The sequence below is a fragment of the Amblyomma mixtum genome, chromosome 1 (genome assembly GCF_055824585.1).
Source record: "Amblyomma mixtum isolate Tamu chromosome 1, ASM5582458v1, whole genome shotgun sequence".
Taxonomy (NCBI): Eukaryota; Metazoa; Arthropoda; class Arachnida; order Ixodida; family Ixodidae; genus Amblyomma; species Amblyomma mixtum.
Genome location: NC_143012.1, coordinates 59,516,370 through 59,535,758, shown reverse-complemented (window position 1 = coordinate 59,535,758; position 19,389 = coordinate 59,516,370). Strand labels below are relative to the sequence as shown.

At 43.0% G+C, this 19,389-nt stretch overlaps 1 protein-coding gene across 2 annotated transcripts; it reads right to left on the bottom strand.

Annotated features, from left to right (window-relative positions):
• Positions 1-246: 246 nt before the first annotated feature.
• Positions 247-18,457, bottom strand: LOC149366385 (uncharacterized). Of its 2 annotated transcripts, none has more exons than XM_089550416.1 (2): positions 14,311-18,457; positions 247-3,401 (listed from the first exon to the last, which is right to left on the bottom strand). In XM_089550416.1, exons 1-2 carry the CDS (start codon positions 15,098-15,100, stop codon positions 2,830-2,832), a joined length of 1,362 nt encoding a protein of 453 aa, XP_089406542.1. In that variant the 5' UTR covers positions 15,101-18,457; the 3' UTR covers positions 247-2,829. The 2 variants fall into 2 exon arrangements, with proteins under 2 accessions (XP_089406542.1, XP_089406548.1); XM_089550422.1 differs by having other exon boundaries at positions 3,277-4,968.
• Between the last annotated feature and the right edge of the window lie 932 nt (positions 18,458-19,389).

Genomic DNA, 19,389 nt, shown 5'->3' with positions numbered 1-19,389 from the left:
GAAAACAGGTTTCTGGGAGGGTTGGTCAAATGTTACAGGGAATTCCCCAACTTGGAGTACTACTTGGTTTTTAGTTCTTTGACCCGTCGCTCTTTTCCGCATACGCACTCCAAATAAGCACGGGTTAATTCATGATTTGTATTTTTTTAGTTCATCTGTATATCCTAGCACCATATTTTTCAGCCTACAAATTTGAAAACGCTATAAATAGAGTGACCGTTTGTTAGTCACTGCATGTCTGCGTCATGTCTGCAAGGTGCTTTCACTGCCACCATGTGTAAAGGCAGCAGCATTGTCAAGCTGCCCAAAGCACAAGCTTTCTCCGGGTACTCCATCCTCGCACTTTGAATGGATGACAAGAAACTTTTATTGAATTGGTCGTGAATCCTGCAAACTGTTACAGCACACAATTAAAACTAATAAAATACTCCCAAGCAGCAAGTAAACCAAAAATAAGCATTGTATATCATCAAAAGGCTGGACTTTGCTTCTCTGCTCTTGTATCACAAAGATAGAGCCATAGTGCAAGCATCGAAAGAACAATAAGACAGCATGTGGAAAGAACACAGACATCTTGGACATTAGTATGTCAGTTCGTTAGCTAGCGCCAAACGTTTTACTACAAAACATACGCACATTGTAACAACCCCGAGAACTTGTTTTCTTCGCCTTCAAACGCTTTTTTTTTTGGATGAAGGCACAAGAAGTTATGCGAGTAATGCATATAGATGCACAAATTTTAGAGTTGTTGCTAAAATCCTCATTCCAAAAAGTGATAAATTTTATTTACTTAAACATTTTGCAGGCCCTTTTCGGGCTCATGCAGAAGTGATTGCACAACATTCATGTACATAGCATACACAAAACAAAACAGATGTTCACACTTGTAACACATAAGAAAAGAGACAATTACTCAAAAAGGTCAATGTGGTGGACACAGTTAACAAACAATTCTACTGCTGTACAGATTACAAAACCAACAGGCAAAACATGCCAAAGAGAAATGGCAGCTGGAAGCAGAGAGTACTTGTAGATATTTACATGGCAAATTTGTTGGTAAGCTGTTTTACTACGGTAGGTTCCGGATGAATGGCTGCAGGGATGGTGCAAGTACTTTAATGTATTAGTTTAAAGTGGCCGTGAAAAAGGATGCATAAAGCATTAATACCTGAGATGATTCTGTGTTGGGACAGTGTATATTTACATGGCCGGTTAGATTATTAATATCAGTGTGCAGTGAATAACCAGATTAACAAATCATAGTTTCTGTATACACTCTAGTTAAGTTCTTTTGATAGGGGCTCCAGATTATACTGGCATATTCCAAGAAAGGCCGGAGGAATGTTTTACATGCGTAGAGCTTGACATCAGCGAGTGCATTATGCAATTTTCTCATTTTGTAATTTACTTTTTCTTTGGCTTTTAATGAATCTTTTTATGACACAAGGGAAGCTACGAAAAAAAGAGTGTGACATCACAAAGCATTTTTCCTTACACAAGCTGGGATCAACGACCCATTTTCCAAGCATTTCTCCCAAGATAAGCCCAGCACCAGGCCAGGGGAAAGCTTGTGCCCACTGCATCTCCACTGGGTACCCAGCGGCACAGGGGATACAACTTCGCATGCGAGGATGATGCTTAAACTGCTAGGCCACCACTGTGGTCGTTTGTTTCGACTTTTGAACAAATGGATTTAGTTGCGATTTCCAAGAGAACACTATACAACAGCTGTAGCTTACCGGTATTCACCTATGGGGCAGAAAACTGATATGTGTAGTGTTAAGAGACCTGAAGCAGGAAGAGAGGGTGAGGGAAGAAACACGGGTTAATTACATCCGAGTCAAAATCAAGAGGAAGAAATGGGCTTGGGCAGGGCACGTAAGGCGAAGGCAAGATAACCACTGGCCCTGGAGGGTAATAGAGTGGATTCCAAGTGAAGGCACGCTTAGCAGGGGGAGGGAGAAAGTTAGGTGGGCGGATGAGACTAAGAAGTTTGCAGGGATACGGTGGCCGCAGCTAGCAAAGGACAGGGATAACTGGAGAGATATATGAGAGGCCTTTGCCCTGCAGTGGGTTTAGTCAGGCTAATGATGATGATGATGAATGAGGAATAAAGCTAGGGTCATGCCCAGATTCTTCACTTGATCAAACGTTTTAATTTGTGTCACCAAGCATGTACATGAAGTTCAGTGGTAGTTTCACTCTAATGATTGTGATACTTTTAGTCTTGCTCAGATTCAGTTTCATACCCCAAGTACTGCACATAGGTGAATTCTACAAAAACATCCAGCTGAACTTGATCAATCTTCTAATTTTTTACATCTCTGCACAGGACACAGCTATCTAAAAGAAAGGGCAAAGTTGAACACATGAGGGGACACAGAAATGAATGCACTGATAACAATGAGAATAAAAAGGGTGCGAGAAATGATTATTGATGCACACCTGGAAAAACTCCCAGCTTTTGTGAAACATATTTACCTATTGGCTATTTTTTCAGTGTTAAACAAAGTCCTGCTCGCAAGAATATATCAACTTCTTGAACTGCAACCAGAATTCATTCAAGTCATTCAACACGCTGAAACTATTAAAATGATGACATGCTGACATGTGCACATGCCACAATTTAAGTTCCCTTCAGGACAGCAGCAGTTAGCTTAGTTCAGGCTTCTTATAGAGGAGGCAAAGCAACCGAAGAATTGCCCCATGCCGATGCACTTTCAAATCATATAAATTTGCATATTTTATCCCAACCTGACAAATTAAAATATGAAACAGGTTAGCCAGAAATTATTTCGTTATATAAAGTTGGTAAAACGCATGAAAACTTTAAGGAACAGTGGTTTTTGAAGAATGCTGACTTTTTTCATGGCGTTTTAAATGGTGTTTTTCTTTGAACGCCGATGTGCAGAACTGACACTGATACGGTTTTTCACTGTTATGGGCTTGCACATGCCTTGCAAGGTTTGAACTCTGTGTAAAGGCCATGGGGCAGAGGTGGCACTCGAATGGCTTCTCACCCGTGTGGGTGCGAAGGTGTGCCACCAGTGTTCCTCTTTCAGCAAAGCTGTTCCTGCAGTGGTCACATTTGTATGGACGCTCACCCGTGTGGGTACGGACGTGTTTGACCAAGTGAGACTTTTTTACGCATCTCTTTCCACAGTGGTCACACTGATAGCGATGGTCACCGGTGTGGAAGCGAAGGTGCAGTTTTAGGTGGCTTTTCTTCATGAAGCCCTTACTGCAGTGGCTGCAATGATGCAGCTGCTTGTTGGCATGTCCATCCTGGTGGTTTCCAACAGTGTTGCAAAGACTTGGCATAGAGTGCTGCACATGGGTGTTGTCATCCTGCAAGTTTTCCCCAGGCGGCACACCCTGGTCAGGATCAGCTTTAACCAGGCCTGCACCAATGAAAGACAGGGAGTTTTAAATGGAATGCTGAACATTAAAACATGTCATAGCTCATTTGGTAATGTGACCAGAAACCTGTATACCTAAGAGGCAACGTACGAGCCAATACGTCGATCCTGAAAAAAAACTTTTTTTAAACAAAATTTTCGGTTCATATATTTGTATGGAGGGATAATGTTCCAGTTTCTGAAGAATTACTGAGAGCAATAAGCATACTCTGCAGGAAAATTAAGAGCCAGAGCTGCTTAGACAAAGTGCTCGTATCATCGGCAGGAAACTTGCATGTCATGCTGAAGAGAATTTCATCCCTAAAAAAAGGTCAAAGAGCTTTGATCGAACACAGAGCACACTGCTAATGACTGCATTCCTTCTGTCTGTTAAAGCTTTAAACTTAATTACCCTGGACATTTCACGGAAACCTTGTTCACGCTGCTGGACAAAAACTGCTGAAGGACTTGTTCCTTGTCTAGAAACATAGCCAAGTGTTTAATAGTGAGTTCGAGATAATCTGTTATGAATAAAAATAAAGTAACTAGCAAAAATTCTGCAAGCATACAACAAAAAAGGTTGACTGTGTGATTTGTTTTTTCAAAAACATTTTAAAAGATGAGCAATCAAGCTTAACGAATAAAAGCCACAGTAATTTACTGAAAGAGCGAACAACTGCACTGCCTTAATTTTATATAAACTAAAATATCTGTGTCTGCAGGAAGCTGGGGCATAATCAGGAAATGCAGGATATTTACTAAAAGCGTATACCATATCAGACGCGACGAGAGAACACAGCTTGGTGCTACCATCCACATGGACCTGAATTTCTAATCCAATTTAAGATACACAAAGTTGTGCTCAAACCCCAAGTTGTGCGGATGTTATTGTCACCAAGGGACAAAATCTACCAAGCCAATACTTTAGCGCTTAGCTTTGACAAATGTCCCTTCAAGATTCATCCAAGAATATACAACTGCATAACAGCAAAATGTAACTGATTTTCAGAGCTCACTTTGCAAAAAGATAGGACACAGTAGTGCAAATAAAACAATAAGCAGCAAAATAATGAGACAAAAGAACTAAATTGTATGATGGCAGAACCACAGTGAAAAGCCAAGACACAAACTGGAGAGACAACAGCACAAAAAGCAAGCTGAAATGCGACGCGCAAAAGACACAGGCACATAACGGGCAATTTTTCTAATCCCCTCCATGTTTTTTCATTGCTGTTAATTACAGAGGAGTTCAGAGAAAAAGTGCAACTTGCACTGCAATGTGCTGGATCACAAGGTATCCTATGACTCGTGCTGAACTCATGTACAATATCAGACGTGGAATGTTTCATGGTATACATTGTTCATGTTGCAATGCTGTGCTCTTTGCGATAACTAGGCAGGCTATGCTACGCCCAAATTAGTGCACTGCCACCACAGTCCGAGATCACTGGATGTGGCATTTCATAAACATCACGCTGTTCCGCCGGCAAATGCTTGTAGGAGAGGTTTTCGAAGATCCGCCTTCGGGTAGCTGGTGTACTCTTTGGCTTGCCAATACTGCTTTCAAAGCCTGCAGAATAAAAGAGAGCACACAACTTGATTATCATAACAACCGACGGTCGGTCGCAAGCTGCTGCAATTCGTTAAAGAGACAGTCTGCTCGCTTTTATTAATATTTTTTTTTACGAAAAAGAATGCTTTTTGTTGTATAATACGAATACGAGGCTGTGGCACTGAGAAACACTGCAGATTAATTTAATACCTCACTTTTTTCATACGGTACTCTAACTATCTCATGGCAGATGGTGTCCTCGACAGTGGGCAGGCCATATGTAGATACAGTAACTACATGCAACTTTGTGGACATGACCGCACCACCGCTTAGAGGCCGTGCAGTGGCAATGACGAGAGCGGTGGTTTTTAAATTAATATCAATGAAACAGTATACCTGATACGACAGACAGCAGCAAGCACTTTTGCCAGCAGGAGCACAGAGCCAGTGGCAGCATTGTAGCAGTTATCATTTCTAAAAATGTTACAAGAGATGATGAGCAAGCATGGAAAGCATAATCGTGCATTGCTCAGCTATCCTAGAAATGGTGACAAGTTGCAAGAGAAAAAAATTAGCCGTCTGAAGTTTTTCCAGAAAAATATACCACCTATATGTGGTCAAGGTTGGTTTGGTTTTATAGGGTTGAACGTCCCAAAGCGACTAAGGCTATGAGAGACGCCGTAGTGGAGGGCTCCGGAAATTTCGACCACCTGGGGTTCTTTAACGTGCACTGATATCGCACAGTACATGGGCCTCGAATTTCTCCTCCAAAGAAATTCAGCCGCCGCGGCCGGGATCGAACCCGCGTCTTTCGGGCCAGCAGCCGAGCACCATAGCCACTAAGCCACCGCGGTGGCATATGTGGTCAAGGGTAGCACCCATGAATGGGCCACTTCCATGAACTTGGGAGCCAATGACAATAAAAAAAAATTTAAAAAGATGAAATCATCAACTGTTCTACACGTGTGCATGCACTCGCCGAGGTGTTGTCAGATGACGACAGTTGCCTATTACTATCATTAGGTAATTTTTCAGCATGCATGGCTGAGGAGGTGAGTGCTATGATTTTCATTTATTTATTTACATACAATATTCATATTAATATTCATTCATTTATTTATTTGTGCTCCATCTTGAGTCCTCCGCTTTGCCAATCTGCGACAAGTGCCAGTATCCGGTGCGAAATAGATGCTTGACAGTGTACGATGCAGCTGTCCACCTTAGAGTTGTCGAATACGCCAAACTACATGGAAAGCCGCTGGGTGTTTGACAAACTGTCCGTAGACTGATGGCAGGATTCAGATGCCTCTACTCAGAATGATTGGCAACGGCCAACCACAAACTGACGCCAACCAGACGACTTAAAATTTCGTCACATCAGCTCATGTTCTCCTGCCTGCCTCACAAGAGTTCAAATCATCTTTTATGACACAGCCATTGTTCAGCTGTTACAACCCAAATAATATGGGAAAAGTTTATTTACTAATTATTCAGCTGGCATTGGTGAATTCCATGTAGTGAAACATGTATCCTCCTGTCTTGCAAACTATTCAAAAGAAAAAACATGCCCGAAAATTTGCTCTCTCTACTCCATCATGTGCAACAGTAGGCATAAAAAATCATTTCTGCTGCCAAAGCATCTTAAGAAGCACGGAAATGAATTTGGTAGGAGGGAGAGATTCTTCGGTTGGAAAGTATTTTGACTCTCCACTGGGACCTGTTACTTTATTCAGCTTACCTCTCAAGGTCCTATTTCCACAGTTTTACAGAGGAAAGATGTAGCATAAAGTGAAAAATCAAACAAGAAAGACAAAAAGCAGTCCAATACGGCAGATTGAATGAAGTGTGCAAAGCCTGAACGGCAAACATACGGCAATGAGGGAAACAAATTAACAGGTGCAGCAGTTTAAACCGTGTAAGCAATTAAAGAAGAACGAGGAACTAAGTTCCTAAATACAATAACAAAATCGGAAGGTACAAAGACACCAATATTTAGAAATGAAATGAAAAAACAAAACAGGACAGTTTATTCTTATAAAGCTATTTAAATCCAGCAACGTTCCTCACACACAGTTGAGATTAGTACACACATGCAGGCACATGAATATGAGTAAGAAAGAAGTAACAAACAAAATGAATTTAAATATCACTGAATATTCAATCGTTAAATTTGCATGCAGTGGTTAAGTAGCAATGTACGATGGTAATCTGCTCCCTTAGATGATACTGTGAGGCATAAATGGGCAAGGAAAGGAAGATGAACAACAGATGATGCACTGAACTTTGTGCGGCTGGCCGAAGATGACTGAAAAAAATGGTGATAGAGTAATGAATGGTATGGTAATTGATGTTTATGTGTTAGCAGTAGTCATGAAGGTTTACAGCAATAAGAAAAGTCTTCGAACACAACAGGTTTTTTTTAATCTATTGACATATGATTTGAGTAGTCTCAAAAAATAGAATGTGCAGCACGCTTCTGCAAGCAGTGACTTTCACGGTGAGGTAGGCCTGGTGTGGATTCCAAATGACAAATGCGTACTCAAATTGTAGGCAAATTAGGGCGACTTAGGCAAGTTTCTTAAAATGTGCAGGGTCCTGTTTGAGGTTTTATTCTGCGAGGCCAATTGAGTGGTTAGCTTAAGTGGATACAGAAGCACTTACAAGTACAAGTGAACCTTGTAACAAACACTAACACAGAGAATTACCACGCTAATATGGTCCATGCTTTATTTGTTCAGTTTCTGTAAAGCAAAAAAGAGATGAAAAATATGACACGATACAACTTAGAGTGAAAGTTTTTTGTCTATATGTAGCACAAAACAAGTTTCGGAGCACAAGAAATCTTGAAACACAATCAGAAAATTTTAATTGCCCGTTCCAGAATTACTTCCGAATATCAGTCTAGTGCAATCATGAGACAAAATGTTGCAAGAAGACACACTGCCCAATAAGGGTGGCTTAGAAATTCATATTAGCTTCTTATGAAATATGCAAAATTTGACCTCTCTAGGTGTAACGATTCTCAATAACAAAGTGGGGCATATGCACCCCACTGCCCTGTGAAAGCACCTGGAAAAGTGGGTCTTATGCGTCCCACTGGCCATTGAAAGACAGTAGATTAATAAAAAAGAAGCATTTTTAACATCTGATGTGAACCAAATTTAGGCATGCAACAACAAATGAGAGAACATACAAAACCCTACTTTCTATGAAAAAATGGTCAAGATATGTTCATGCTACATCCACTTGCTACCGACATTCCCCAGCTTCGACAGAATGGCTAAGCAAAATCAGATACTTGAAAAACAGCGCTGTCATAATTATAGTCTAACAACAAAGGACGTGCCATGACACACAGCAAGTGGAACCAGCAAAAACGGACGCTTGACAAGACAGAGGAGGCACACACGTACACAACTCCACTGGTGTGTGTGTGTGCCTCCTGTGTCCAGTCCAGCAACCATTTTTGTTGGTTTCACCTTCTTTGCATTATGAACCAACTACAGCCACATACAACTCCAGAACGAACCGGCAGATACCATTCGAAGAAGACCCTTCAGCCAATGGCGTTACTCGATTTATACGCCACAGCGGCTATTCCCATTAAGCTGTGGTTAATCCCCTTTCATCTGTCACCCCCTGCGATTTAACACTAGTAAGTCAAAGGGAATTAACCACGATGTCATGAGAATTGGTCAACCTTACTGACCGGACAGCCCCCTTTGAGGGTCGTTTGTCACTTCGTTCTTGAGTTGTGTTTGACTACAGCCAGCATTTCATGCTCTTGGACGTGCCGTGACAACGTGAGACTCCACTTAACTTGAAGCCTCTGCTTTTCTGGCACCGAGTCAATCTGTGATTGAGAAGAGTTGTTAAATGGCAGTCATGCGCATTCGAAGGTCGGCACCACACAAACCCTCGAAGCCTTCTTCGGGGTCTTTTCCTTCTTCGAACCTGGCGAACATTATACCAGTGCACGAGACGGGCTCCGACAGGTGCGACTCTCGCTTAACGGAATGCATAAAGCTACTTCATCTCAGCTGGCCATTTTTATTAAAAAGAAAGGGAATAAGTGAAACACATTGAGGAATGTCCACCGCTATCACTTTCAGTTTCTTAAAACTGCCGGTCAGATTAGAAAACTGCGAATGTCCTCTCAACCATATCAGGATCACAAGTCCTTTGAGCGAAAAATAAAGGAATACAGAGGCCGTGAATAGAGAAGGAGAAAACGTTGCTGTTCAAATGCTGCAGAAATAGACAAGCGCTGAAATGGAATCTTGAATTGGAACAACAAAGGCTTTAGATGCGAGGAAAGCTACCAGAAATGGCATTATACTCAGTGCTAAAGGTCTACACAGGCCGTTATTTAGACTGGGTCCAACTCAACTCGCCGTTAGTTCGGTCAGGACACGAACACAGTCCGCTAATGACAGGCCCGGCCTAGACTGGCCCATTGCTCATTCCGTCGGCACGTATAGGTCTGTTTGCTTTTCACGACAAAACTTCACTCTTGAAAGAAAAAATAGAGAGAAACAGCTCTCAGTAAAAACACCTGCATAGCCGCTGCAAAAGTTGTTGGAAACAAGAAGTGCAACCACGGACTCGTTCCTGCGATGAGTGCCTACTCAATCTGGGCACAACTGAAGAAATCGGCTAACGAAGTGAGCACTGCTTGCCATCCTTTTTAGTGGCTCATGAGGCGAAACATATTTCTAAAAACAATGGCTTTACAGCAAGCGTAACCTGTTCCCCTCATAAGCCCATTAGGATGCTTATATAGCGTCACAGCGGACTGTGAGCGCATTGCCACGGACTATGGTTTTGATTCAGCTAGCAAGCCAGGAATGCAGCAGATAAACAGCGTTTTCCTTCGAGGTGCGCACAGTTTTACTTACGTGGCGAGGAGACTTCGTACAGCAGTGAGAGATATGGAATCATATCATTCTGACATAAGAAGAATGCCCCCCCTTTGAGCTGGGCTGGCAGCTTTATAAAGTCCAACTGAAACCAGCCCTCTTTAGATCAGAGGAATTCGCAGCCTCAAGGACCACATCCACATGGGTCACACAAAGGTTGTCCGAAAACACGAAGTGCCTTCAATTATCCAGCTTTTCACAGGTCACGAACACAGGCGATAATACGATTCTACCCAAATGGCAAAGCATCCACCGTTCAACAACGCGGCACACAAAAGAACTGTGCGGAAAATCCATGGGGCACTATGCAGGGTTTGTAGCCGGGTAGCTGCACGGTAATGGCCTTTTCCTATGGGACACTTTAGAGCCTTCTCGCGTCAAGTGTCTGATTCACTCCCCGCAGTCAGCCAGGCTTCTGCTGATGGCGACCGCTTTGCCGGTACTTCAGGTTGTAGAAATTCTAAAAATCAGGAAATTCTGCTCCCAGCAGTGTGGCCACTGGAGGAACGCTGACATTACAGCGTGCAAAAAATTACGAGAGGAGAGGGAAAGGCGTGATGACGCTGAAGTTCAAATTTCCACTACAGATCACTCAACTTCTACAAAGCGCATTCAAAAAAGTGTTGCTGGACAATATTCGTAAAGAGGCGTACTTCAACATGCCAGGGATACCGTGATCTTATTAGAGCCCCTTGAAAAGTAGAACGCGGTAGCATTATTCGGCCGCCGCCGCTTATCGTCAGCTACTAGTGGGCACTTTCCAAAACGAAAATATATTAGTCACTGGACTACTCGTCCACACTTGCACTATCGTCATAGTCCAGCAAAATACCCCACTACGCAAACAACCACAGCAAGGCGTCATTCCACAAAATCCCTCACTTTGTAAACAGCCGCACCATGACACAGTCTGGCCACACCTTTATCACCTGTCCCAAGACGTCGAACTGGTGTCCAGCCACCTTAAATGTATCCAAGAACGAGCGCCGAAAACTTACCGGACCCGGAGCACAGATGACGATAGACGAAACACTACATTAAAAACTGGTAAAGCGTTGCCAGCAGCAGTCAAATGTGTGAGCGGCGTTACATTTGAGGGGGGGGGGGGTTACATTTGAATATAGAGACACCAACCAGTAAAAAAAGACCTTGACATTCCGGCTGCCAGCATGGGGGCAGCGTTCACAATGAAGGCATCACCAAAAGTGGTTTATTTTAAAAAGCCCTAAAAAATGACCAAAAGGAGCATGTGTATATCGGGTCTAGACTTCCGTCGTTTCGAATCAGCTTGTGTGATGTGTTCTGTATATGGTTAGGGATCCCATATGCAGCTGTGATGCTGTCATTTTAAGGCGAAACCCTTTAATGCCTCATACTGTCGTTAGCAGACGCGTCGGCAGCGGTGTGGACAGACGCGTCGGCAGCCGTGTCGACAGATGCGTCGGCAGGAGTGTCGACAGGAGTGTCGACAGATGCGTCGGCAGCCGTGTCGACAGAAGCGTCGGCAGATTCATCTGCCTTTCGGCGTCACTGCTTAAAAGGCTCAAGGTTCCAGCGTGAATAAAGGCGCATCTAGTGAATGCATGGGCTTCATAAATAAAATAAAAGGAGTAAAGTCAAGAAAAGGAAAATAAAAATAAGAAAATAAACAATAATAAAAACAAAATAAAAAGTTGTCATAAAAATAAAAAAAAACAATAAAATTAAGAAAAGGAGCAAAAATAAATAAAAAACAACATATGAAAAATAAAAAAGTTAGTAAAAACAAACAGTGGCCAGGAAACGCTTTCGCCTTGCAGCACTTTAGAAAGCCAAAGTGCCCCCTGAATTTTTTTTTTTTTTTGCTTGCAGCGATCCTTGCCTTGTCGCAATTAATCGTTTGGCCATTCATTACTGAGTGCATCTTAAGCGTTGTTACGAATGCTTTCAATTTTCACATCACGAGCTCGCTGCTGCATTTGCTTTTTGTAGCATCCTGATTCCTCCAAGTAAACTCAGTTGTGGCTTATGCAGGGGACTGCGTCTTTGCTGTGAACGACGACCCCGTGCTGAGAGCAGGACCATCAAGAAAGACCTTTTTTGTTGCTTGGTGTCTCTCTTTTTAAAATTATTAAAGCTCACAAGACACAGCTATGTCTTTAAATGGCTGGAGTAAATGTTCCTTAAAGGAACACTGAGGGGAAAATGAGTTGGCTTGTATCGACAGAATACAAGCTCCAAAACACAAAACACCACTCTTTCTGAAAACAAAGCCCTTGTAAGGTAGCAAAGAGCAAGAACTAAAATACAGGTATCGCCGCCACAGACCAATCTCGCAAGTACAAGCGTGATGATGAAATAGGAGAAAAAGCACAACAGATCTCTGAGGCTGACAAACGTGCATGAAGGGTACGTGTTTGATCCATACTAAAGTATACAAGCTTTGTTTCAAGCCACTAGTGCCCTTTAATCACAGGATCAAGACGGATAGAAGGCAACCTGAATGCTGAAAGTCAAAGAAAGCCTGCAATTAACGGCGCATCAAGGCGGCCAGCTGAGTTTTGGTATGATTTGAGGTGCTTCGCAGCTATGCGTTCTGCGTGCTCATATAGTTTTATTATGCGCCTCAATTTACAAGGGCGTAGCAGCGAGTGCTCCTTGAACGAAGTTGGTACAATGGCACATTGGCGATAAGAAAAAAGTGCTATGTGTAGCCAATGTTCAACGTGCCTCCGCGTTAGCAAATGCATCGCATAGCGTGTTCGCTTTGTCAACGTACCAAGACACTAGGCTGCATAACCAGCCCTACGAGGACTATTATTACAGAATTTAAATATGCCCGCACGTACCAATTGCCACACGTTAGTCGTGACGGTGGCTCGATGGTGATAGCGATCCTGCCGACTCCTCCGTGCTAGGACTTTCTTGCAAGACTTTCTGCCTCAGCCCTCAAAAGCATAGCATGCTGTGTGGCGCTGAGGTCTCTAAATGCATGCCTCAATTCTCTGTGAGAACTTCGTTGCCTGAGTCGGGAAAGGGATCCATCATAACGTAGGTGCAAACGCAAACGAAGCGACGACGGGTGATGGAGACCGTCAAAGTCAGACCGGTAGTAGTTTTCATTTTGGCTGCTGCGCTCCCGCCGCCAGCACTCACGGAGTCACTGTTCTCCTACTTCGTCATCAGAGACTCCCGAGTATGATTTGTAGCAGCGGGAAAAATGTTTTCAACTTCGAATCCAAATCTCTTGGCAACAAAATTTATTTTTCATTCCAGGGTCAGCAGCAGCAAAGTTACAAAGTGCCGAACTATCGGATTTTACTAACAGAAAAAATTTGGTAGCATCGTCCTCAGTGTCCCTCATTGGTTTTCAACGAATGAAACTCCACAAGCTTTTATAAATGGCAATAAATTTTCTGTCAATGGTCAACTTATGCAAATTTTTATGTCCATGTAGTCACCAAAGCAAGTTTACACTAGTTTCCTTAACGACAATATAATATGCAAGTGCTTGCTGTAGAAATGCTTAAATACCTCGAAATTTCTGGCATATAATGGAATGACAACAACAACTGCTCTTGGGACAGTGACCCTTTGCCTCCAAATGTGCAGCATGTTTGTCACGACTAACAATGCTAAGGACATAATTTGTAATAAAAACATGCCACATGCAAAGGTACCAATCTTTGAAAAAAGATAACGCACAGGAATTACGTGCAGTAAAGCATTAATTTTTAAAATCTAAACCAAGAGACTACTTTAAAGAGCTGCAAACAAAAGCGAGCAATGTTTATCATCAGGAGCCTGGGCTTTGTTAATCGGCTCTTTTGTCCCAATACAGCCACAACAAAGCATGGAAGGAATAACAAAACAGCATTCTTCTCTGGTGGCATTACATTTACTTTTAAAAGAACACAGAACTGCTCTGATGTGAGTATGTCAGTTTACAAGCTAGTGCCAAGCACTGCAATCACAGTTCACGCACAGCACTCAATGAGCTGAAACAACTAGCAAAGTACAAGCCGGTATGTTCAGGTCTGTTATGGAGAAAGAAAAGAAACCGAAGAATTGTTCTGTACTTTGAAGGCAGGTAAATTCACACATTTTGTTCACAACATAGCAAACTAAAAAGTGAGACATGTTATCTAGCAATGGTATTGACATACTGTTGAGAAAAGGCATCAAAACTTCCAACGAGCTGTCGTATTTGAAGCATGTTTCTGGCTTTGATGTAGCTTTGAAGTGTGCTTTTCTTTAAACGGCATTGTGCACAGCTGACACCGAAACGAATTTTTTCTTGTGGGCGCGCACATGCCTTGCAAGGCTTGAACTCTGTATAAAGACCATTGGGCAGAGCTGGCACTTATATGGACGCTCACCCGTATGGGTGCGAAGGTGTCGCACTAGGGGACTTTTTACAGCAAATTTGCGCCCACAGTGGTCACACTTGTATGGCGCTCACCTGTGTGGGTGCGGAGGTGTGCCACCAGGGCGACCTTGAAAGCAAAGCTGCTCCCACAATGGTCACACTTGAAAGGATGCTCACCCGTGTGGGTGCGAAGATGCCCGATCAGGCTTTTCCTTTGAGCAAAGCTGCTCTCACAGTGGTCACATTTGTATGGACGCTCACCAGTGTGGGTGCGAAGGTGTGCCACCAGGATTCGCTTCAGAGCAAAGCTGCTCTCACAGTGGTCACACTTGTATGGACGCTCACCCGTGTGAGTACGGAAGTGCTCCACCAGGGTTTGTTTCAGAACAAAGCTTCTCTCGCAGTGGTCACACTTGTATGGACGCTCACCCGTGTGGGTGCGAAGGTGCACGATCAGGCTTTTCCTTTGAGCAAAGCTGCTCTCACAGTGGTCACACTTGTATGGACGCTCACCCGTGTGAGTATGAAGGTGCTCCACCAGGGTGGCCTTGAGAGCAAACCTGCTCCCACAATGGTTACACTTGTATGGACGCTCACCAGTGTGGGTACGGGTGTGTCTCACAAAGCCATACTTTCTTGCAAAGCTCTTTCCACAGTGTTCACACTGGAACGAATGGTCAACTGTTTGGGCACGAAGGTGTGGCTCTACAGGGTTTTTCTGCATGAAGCTCCGACTGCAGTGGGACGACTGGTGCAGCTGCTTACTGGTGTTTTCCGCAGGTCGCACTCTGAACTTGGGATCCGCTGTGACCAGGCCTGCACCAAGAAAATGAGAGTATTTACAGCATGTCACAGCCCGTTTGGAGGGGCAGCCAGTAACCATAAATGAAGAAGGCAATCTTACGCAACATTTATGCTAACATTTCATTTCAAGGTCCATGAGTTGTTCCTCAAGAAAAAAAATGTTTTTAAACCGAATTTCCCGGTACTCGTAAATTAGCATGGAGTTGGACGGATAATGTATTAGCTTTCAAACAATTACTTGGCATACTCTGCAGACAACTTAATAGTCAGAGCAACTAAGATAAAGTGCTCGTAAATGCCTGGCCTCTTGGGAGGGATCTCGCAAGTCTTGGCAAATTTTTCACGAATTGCAGAATGTCTGTGAGCTTTCACTCGTGACGCAGTACACTGCTGATGAGTGCATTCCTTTTGACTATTAAAGGTTGAACGTTCATTACTTTGCATGTTGCAGATAAACCTTGAGCAAACTACTGGAGAAAACCTGCTGAACGACTCATTGCTTTTCACTAAATGTAGCCAAATGCTCCATATCTATTTCTAAGTTGACCCGTCATTACTGAAAAAAACGTAATTAACACATTTGCCTGTGCACACTGCACCATCTCAAGTATCATTTCACAGTGTGCACGTCTGGATATTACCATGATAAGCTTAATGTACCAACAAAGCACGAACCTATTCAGCTGTAATGCGAACATCATAAGCAAACACTTCTGTTCCTGTAGCCTCAAAATAAAAAAGAAAAGCTTCGTGACTAAAAATATCTGTAGTTTGATATTACCAAACTGAACTGCAATGAATAAATAACTAAAACATACACAGCAGTTCTGAATGTTAAGACAGCAAAATAAAAAAAGCAATTAAGAAAACAAAAGAACGATACTCAATCTTGCATAATCAGGTCCGATGATCACAAAAAATAAAGAACAGAAACACTCACATCGCACACCACAAGGACAAAACCAACTCTGCCATCAGGGTCACCAATGTAATCCACAGCTCTAAAATAAGCATGAAGCATTAATATCAAACCAAAATGAATCAGACTAGATAATATTTCCTAACACCAAATAGAATCAGAAGCACAAGCACTACAAGCTCCTGTAGAGATAAGGTAAAACACTGCAGATTAAAATTCACCTGAAAACATGTGACAGCATAAAAAAAGTTATCGCTATTGCTTTTCAGAGCTTACTTGATAAGGGCGTTGTTGCAGAAGAATACAGAAAACAATAAGCCATAAAATCATGAGACATGGAAGCTAACAGGGCAGTATAACCACAATGAAACCGAGAGCTAAACTCGTGAGACTAGAGCAGAAAAAGCAAGACCAAGTATGATGCACAAAAGGCACATCCACACAAACACAGCTGCTTTTCTACTTCAGGTAGTTTTTTTTCTTTTGCTGTGTACTCTATTCAGAAAAGGCTAAACAGAACAAAGAACATAGAGAAGTGCATTTGTACAGCAATGTGTAAGATAACAAGGTTTCCTCAACACTCGCATATGATGTCATACATAGAATGTTTCACAATATCCACTGTTAATGATGCAATGATGGTTGGTTGGTTTATCAAGTGTTGACGTCACCAAAGAACTAAGGCTATGAGGGGCACTGTAGTGGAGAGGTTCTGGTAATTAGACCATCTGGGGTTCGTTAACGTGCACTGACATCGCAAAGTACATGGGGCTCCTAACATTTTGCCTCCATCAAAATGCGACCACATCGGGCGAGATCGAACCCACATCTTTTGGGTGAGCAGCCGAGGAACGTAACCACTGAGACACCGTGGCTCGTTGTTGCAATGATGGTTGTGGTCTAGGTGTCAACAAGGCAGGGACGAATACGGCCCATTCTGATGCACCACCACCACAGTCTTAGATCACTGGCTATGCTGCTATTTCACGTTATGAACATAGGGCAGTTCATCCAGAAAATGTGGAAGCACTGGTTTTGAAAGATGGTCCTTTGGGCAGCTTGTGTACTCATTGGTTGTCAATATTGGTTTCGATGCCTGCAAAATGAAACGGAGCAGAGAAGTTCATTAGAACAAGCATTGCAAGCTGCAAGTTGCAGCATTTTGTTAAAGACAGTCTGCTGACTTTCATCAACTTATTATTTTCTGTAGCAATCGAGAGCTTCTTGTCCAAATAAGCAAATCTACACTGTTGCTCTGCGATACGCAGCACAAGCATTTGAAATCGAATATTTTCATATCAAAGTCTCGTTTTCTCATGGCAGACTGTGTCTAGAAACCTCGATATCAAGGACAGCATATACACGCATAGTATGTAACTCTGCAGACCAAACTGCTGTGCCACCCAGGCATCATGCAGTGGCAGTAATAAGTGTCACACTATACGAGATGCATGAGTGTTCTCAAAACTATAGTGTAAAACACTAAGGCAGTCTTAAAGATATTATATCTAAATATATACTGCTGATATTGCTGCGAATAATCTTACTATGAGTTTACTGATGCTCAAAACCGCCGGTACGCAGCTTTATCATTTTGGCTGTGACACGAGATGCAACCGGACATATCTCGATTGATCACGGCCACGTGGAACTGCTTCCAGTTTTCCAGATTTTTGTAGTTTCTTTTGGTTCCTTAGTTCAAATGTTCCTTGCAAAATTTTAAATTGAGTGCACACAAGAGCTGCAGTCATTCTGTTCGACAAACGCCACGCTGGCTTGTTGCTACGCTGCCACCAGATACCAGCAACTGATTCTGCCAACAGCAATGCGACACCACTGGCAGTAAGTGGCGGCAGTCCGTCTTTTTGAAAGTGCTAGAAGAAATGACAAGAAAGCACGGCTACGCCATGCTAGAAATGCTGACTCGTTGCAAGAGAAAAAGTAAAGAAGTCCAAGCTTCTTCAGGAAAAAATAAAAAATCTAGCTATTTCCTACTTTGAGTACGGCTCTTAAAAAGTAGCATACTGATTCAAGTTGCTCACAAACACTTTAAACTAGCAAAGAACACACATACACATGTTCCCATAAATATTGCAAACAAGTTACAAAAAATAAATTCCAACACCATTGCATCTTAAATCATGAAATATGGATGCCTTGCATGCCTGAATACATGAAAATGTAGAATTTCAGAGTTCACAACACAACAGCTACAACTGGTCAGATTTAATGTGACATTGTTAAGGGCATCGTGTCACAGAAAATCCAGCAGCATTGTCAGCATCACTGGTTGCAAGTAAAAAATGCACGAAAAATCCCCAGAGAAGCAACATAAGTCACGCGACCTTGTGACACTATCATAACCTGCCTACCGGATCGCGAGTTTTAATCAATGACTAGTCATGAGAAGTTGCTTGGGAATAGCAACCAGGGTCGCACAAGCCCCACCTGTGGCGACACCTGCCATCTCAGAGAAGTGCCGCATTGTTTAAACACTGCACTAGCAGAGGTATGAGGACTCCCAGGGGTTTATGAATGTAAAGTAGAGCATCTCCACATCACCATATATGGCCATTAACACATCACTGCTATCAGGTCATACACCCTTTAGGTGGATCTTAAGTGTCTGCTCCAGCTTTAGTGCAAAGCCATCACTCCATACGTACTAACCCCTAGCAAGAACCTTGTCTTGTGCAGAGGAGGGCGTCGAGCCGCTAATACACGTAACCTTGTGGCATCATCACAACCTGCCTACCCAATTGTGAGTAAACTGACCACCATGGAGGTGGCAATTATGGTTTATGGGAGTTTAACGTCCCAAAGTGACCGTGGTTATAAGGGATGCTGTAGTGAAGGGCTCTGGAAATTTCAACCACCTGGGGTTCCTTACCATGCACTGACTCCTACAGCAAACAGGCCTCTAGAATTTTGCCTCCATCAAAATTCAACCGCCACGGCCGGGAACGACCCTGCATCTTTCGGGCCAGCGGGTGAACGCTATAACCACTGAGCCACAGCGGTGGCTGGCAGGTGGCAGTTAACTTAATGATTGGTTGTGAGAGGTTGCTCAGGAAGAGCAACATGGCTGCACAATCCCTACCGGTGGCTGTGATAGAAATAGCCACCTGACAGTGGAGCGGCGCATCGCTTAACTGCTGCTCCGCTGCACTAGTATCAGTATGAGGACTCACCACAGTCTATGAATGTTGAGTAGATGATGACCAATCCTGCCCATAAGGTCATTAACCCAGTAAAGCTGTCGCGTCATACCCTTAACGAGGAGCTTAAGTGTAACCTCCTATTGAAGAATAAACACATGGTTTTGCACACTTACTCAGCTAAACTATGATAAACCCCTACTACTTTAGTGTTGGACACTGAATATCCTAGAACCATGGGCGTCTGGAGAGGGGGGGGGAAGGGGGGCTGGTGCCCCCCCTCCTGGAATG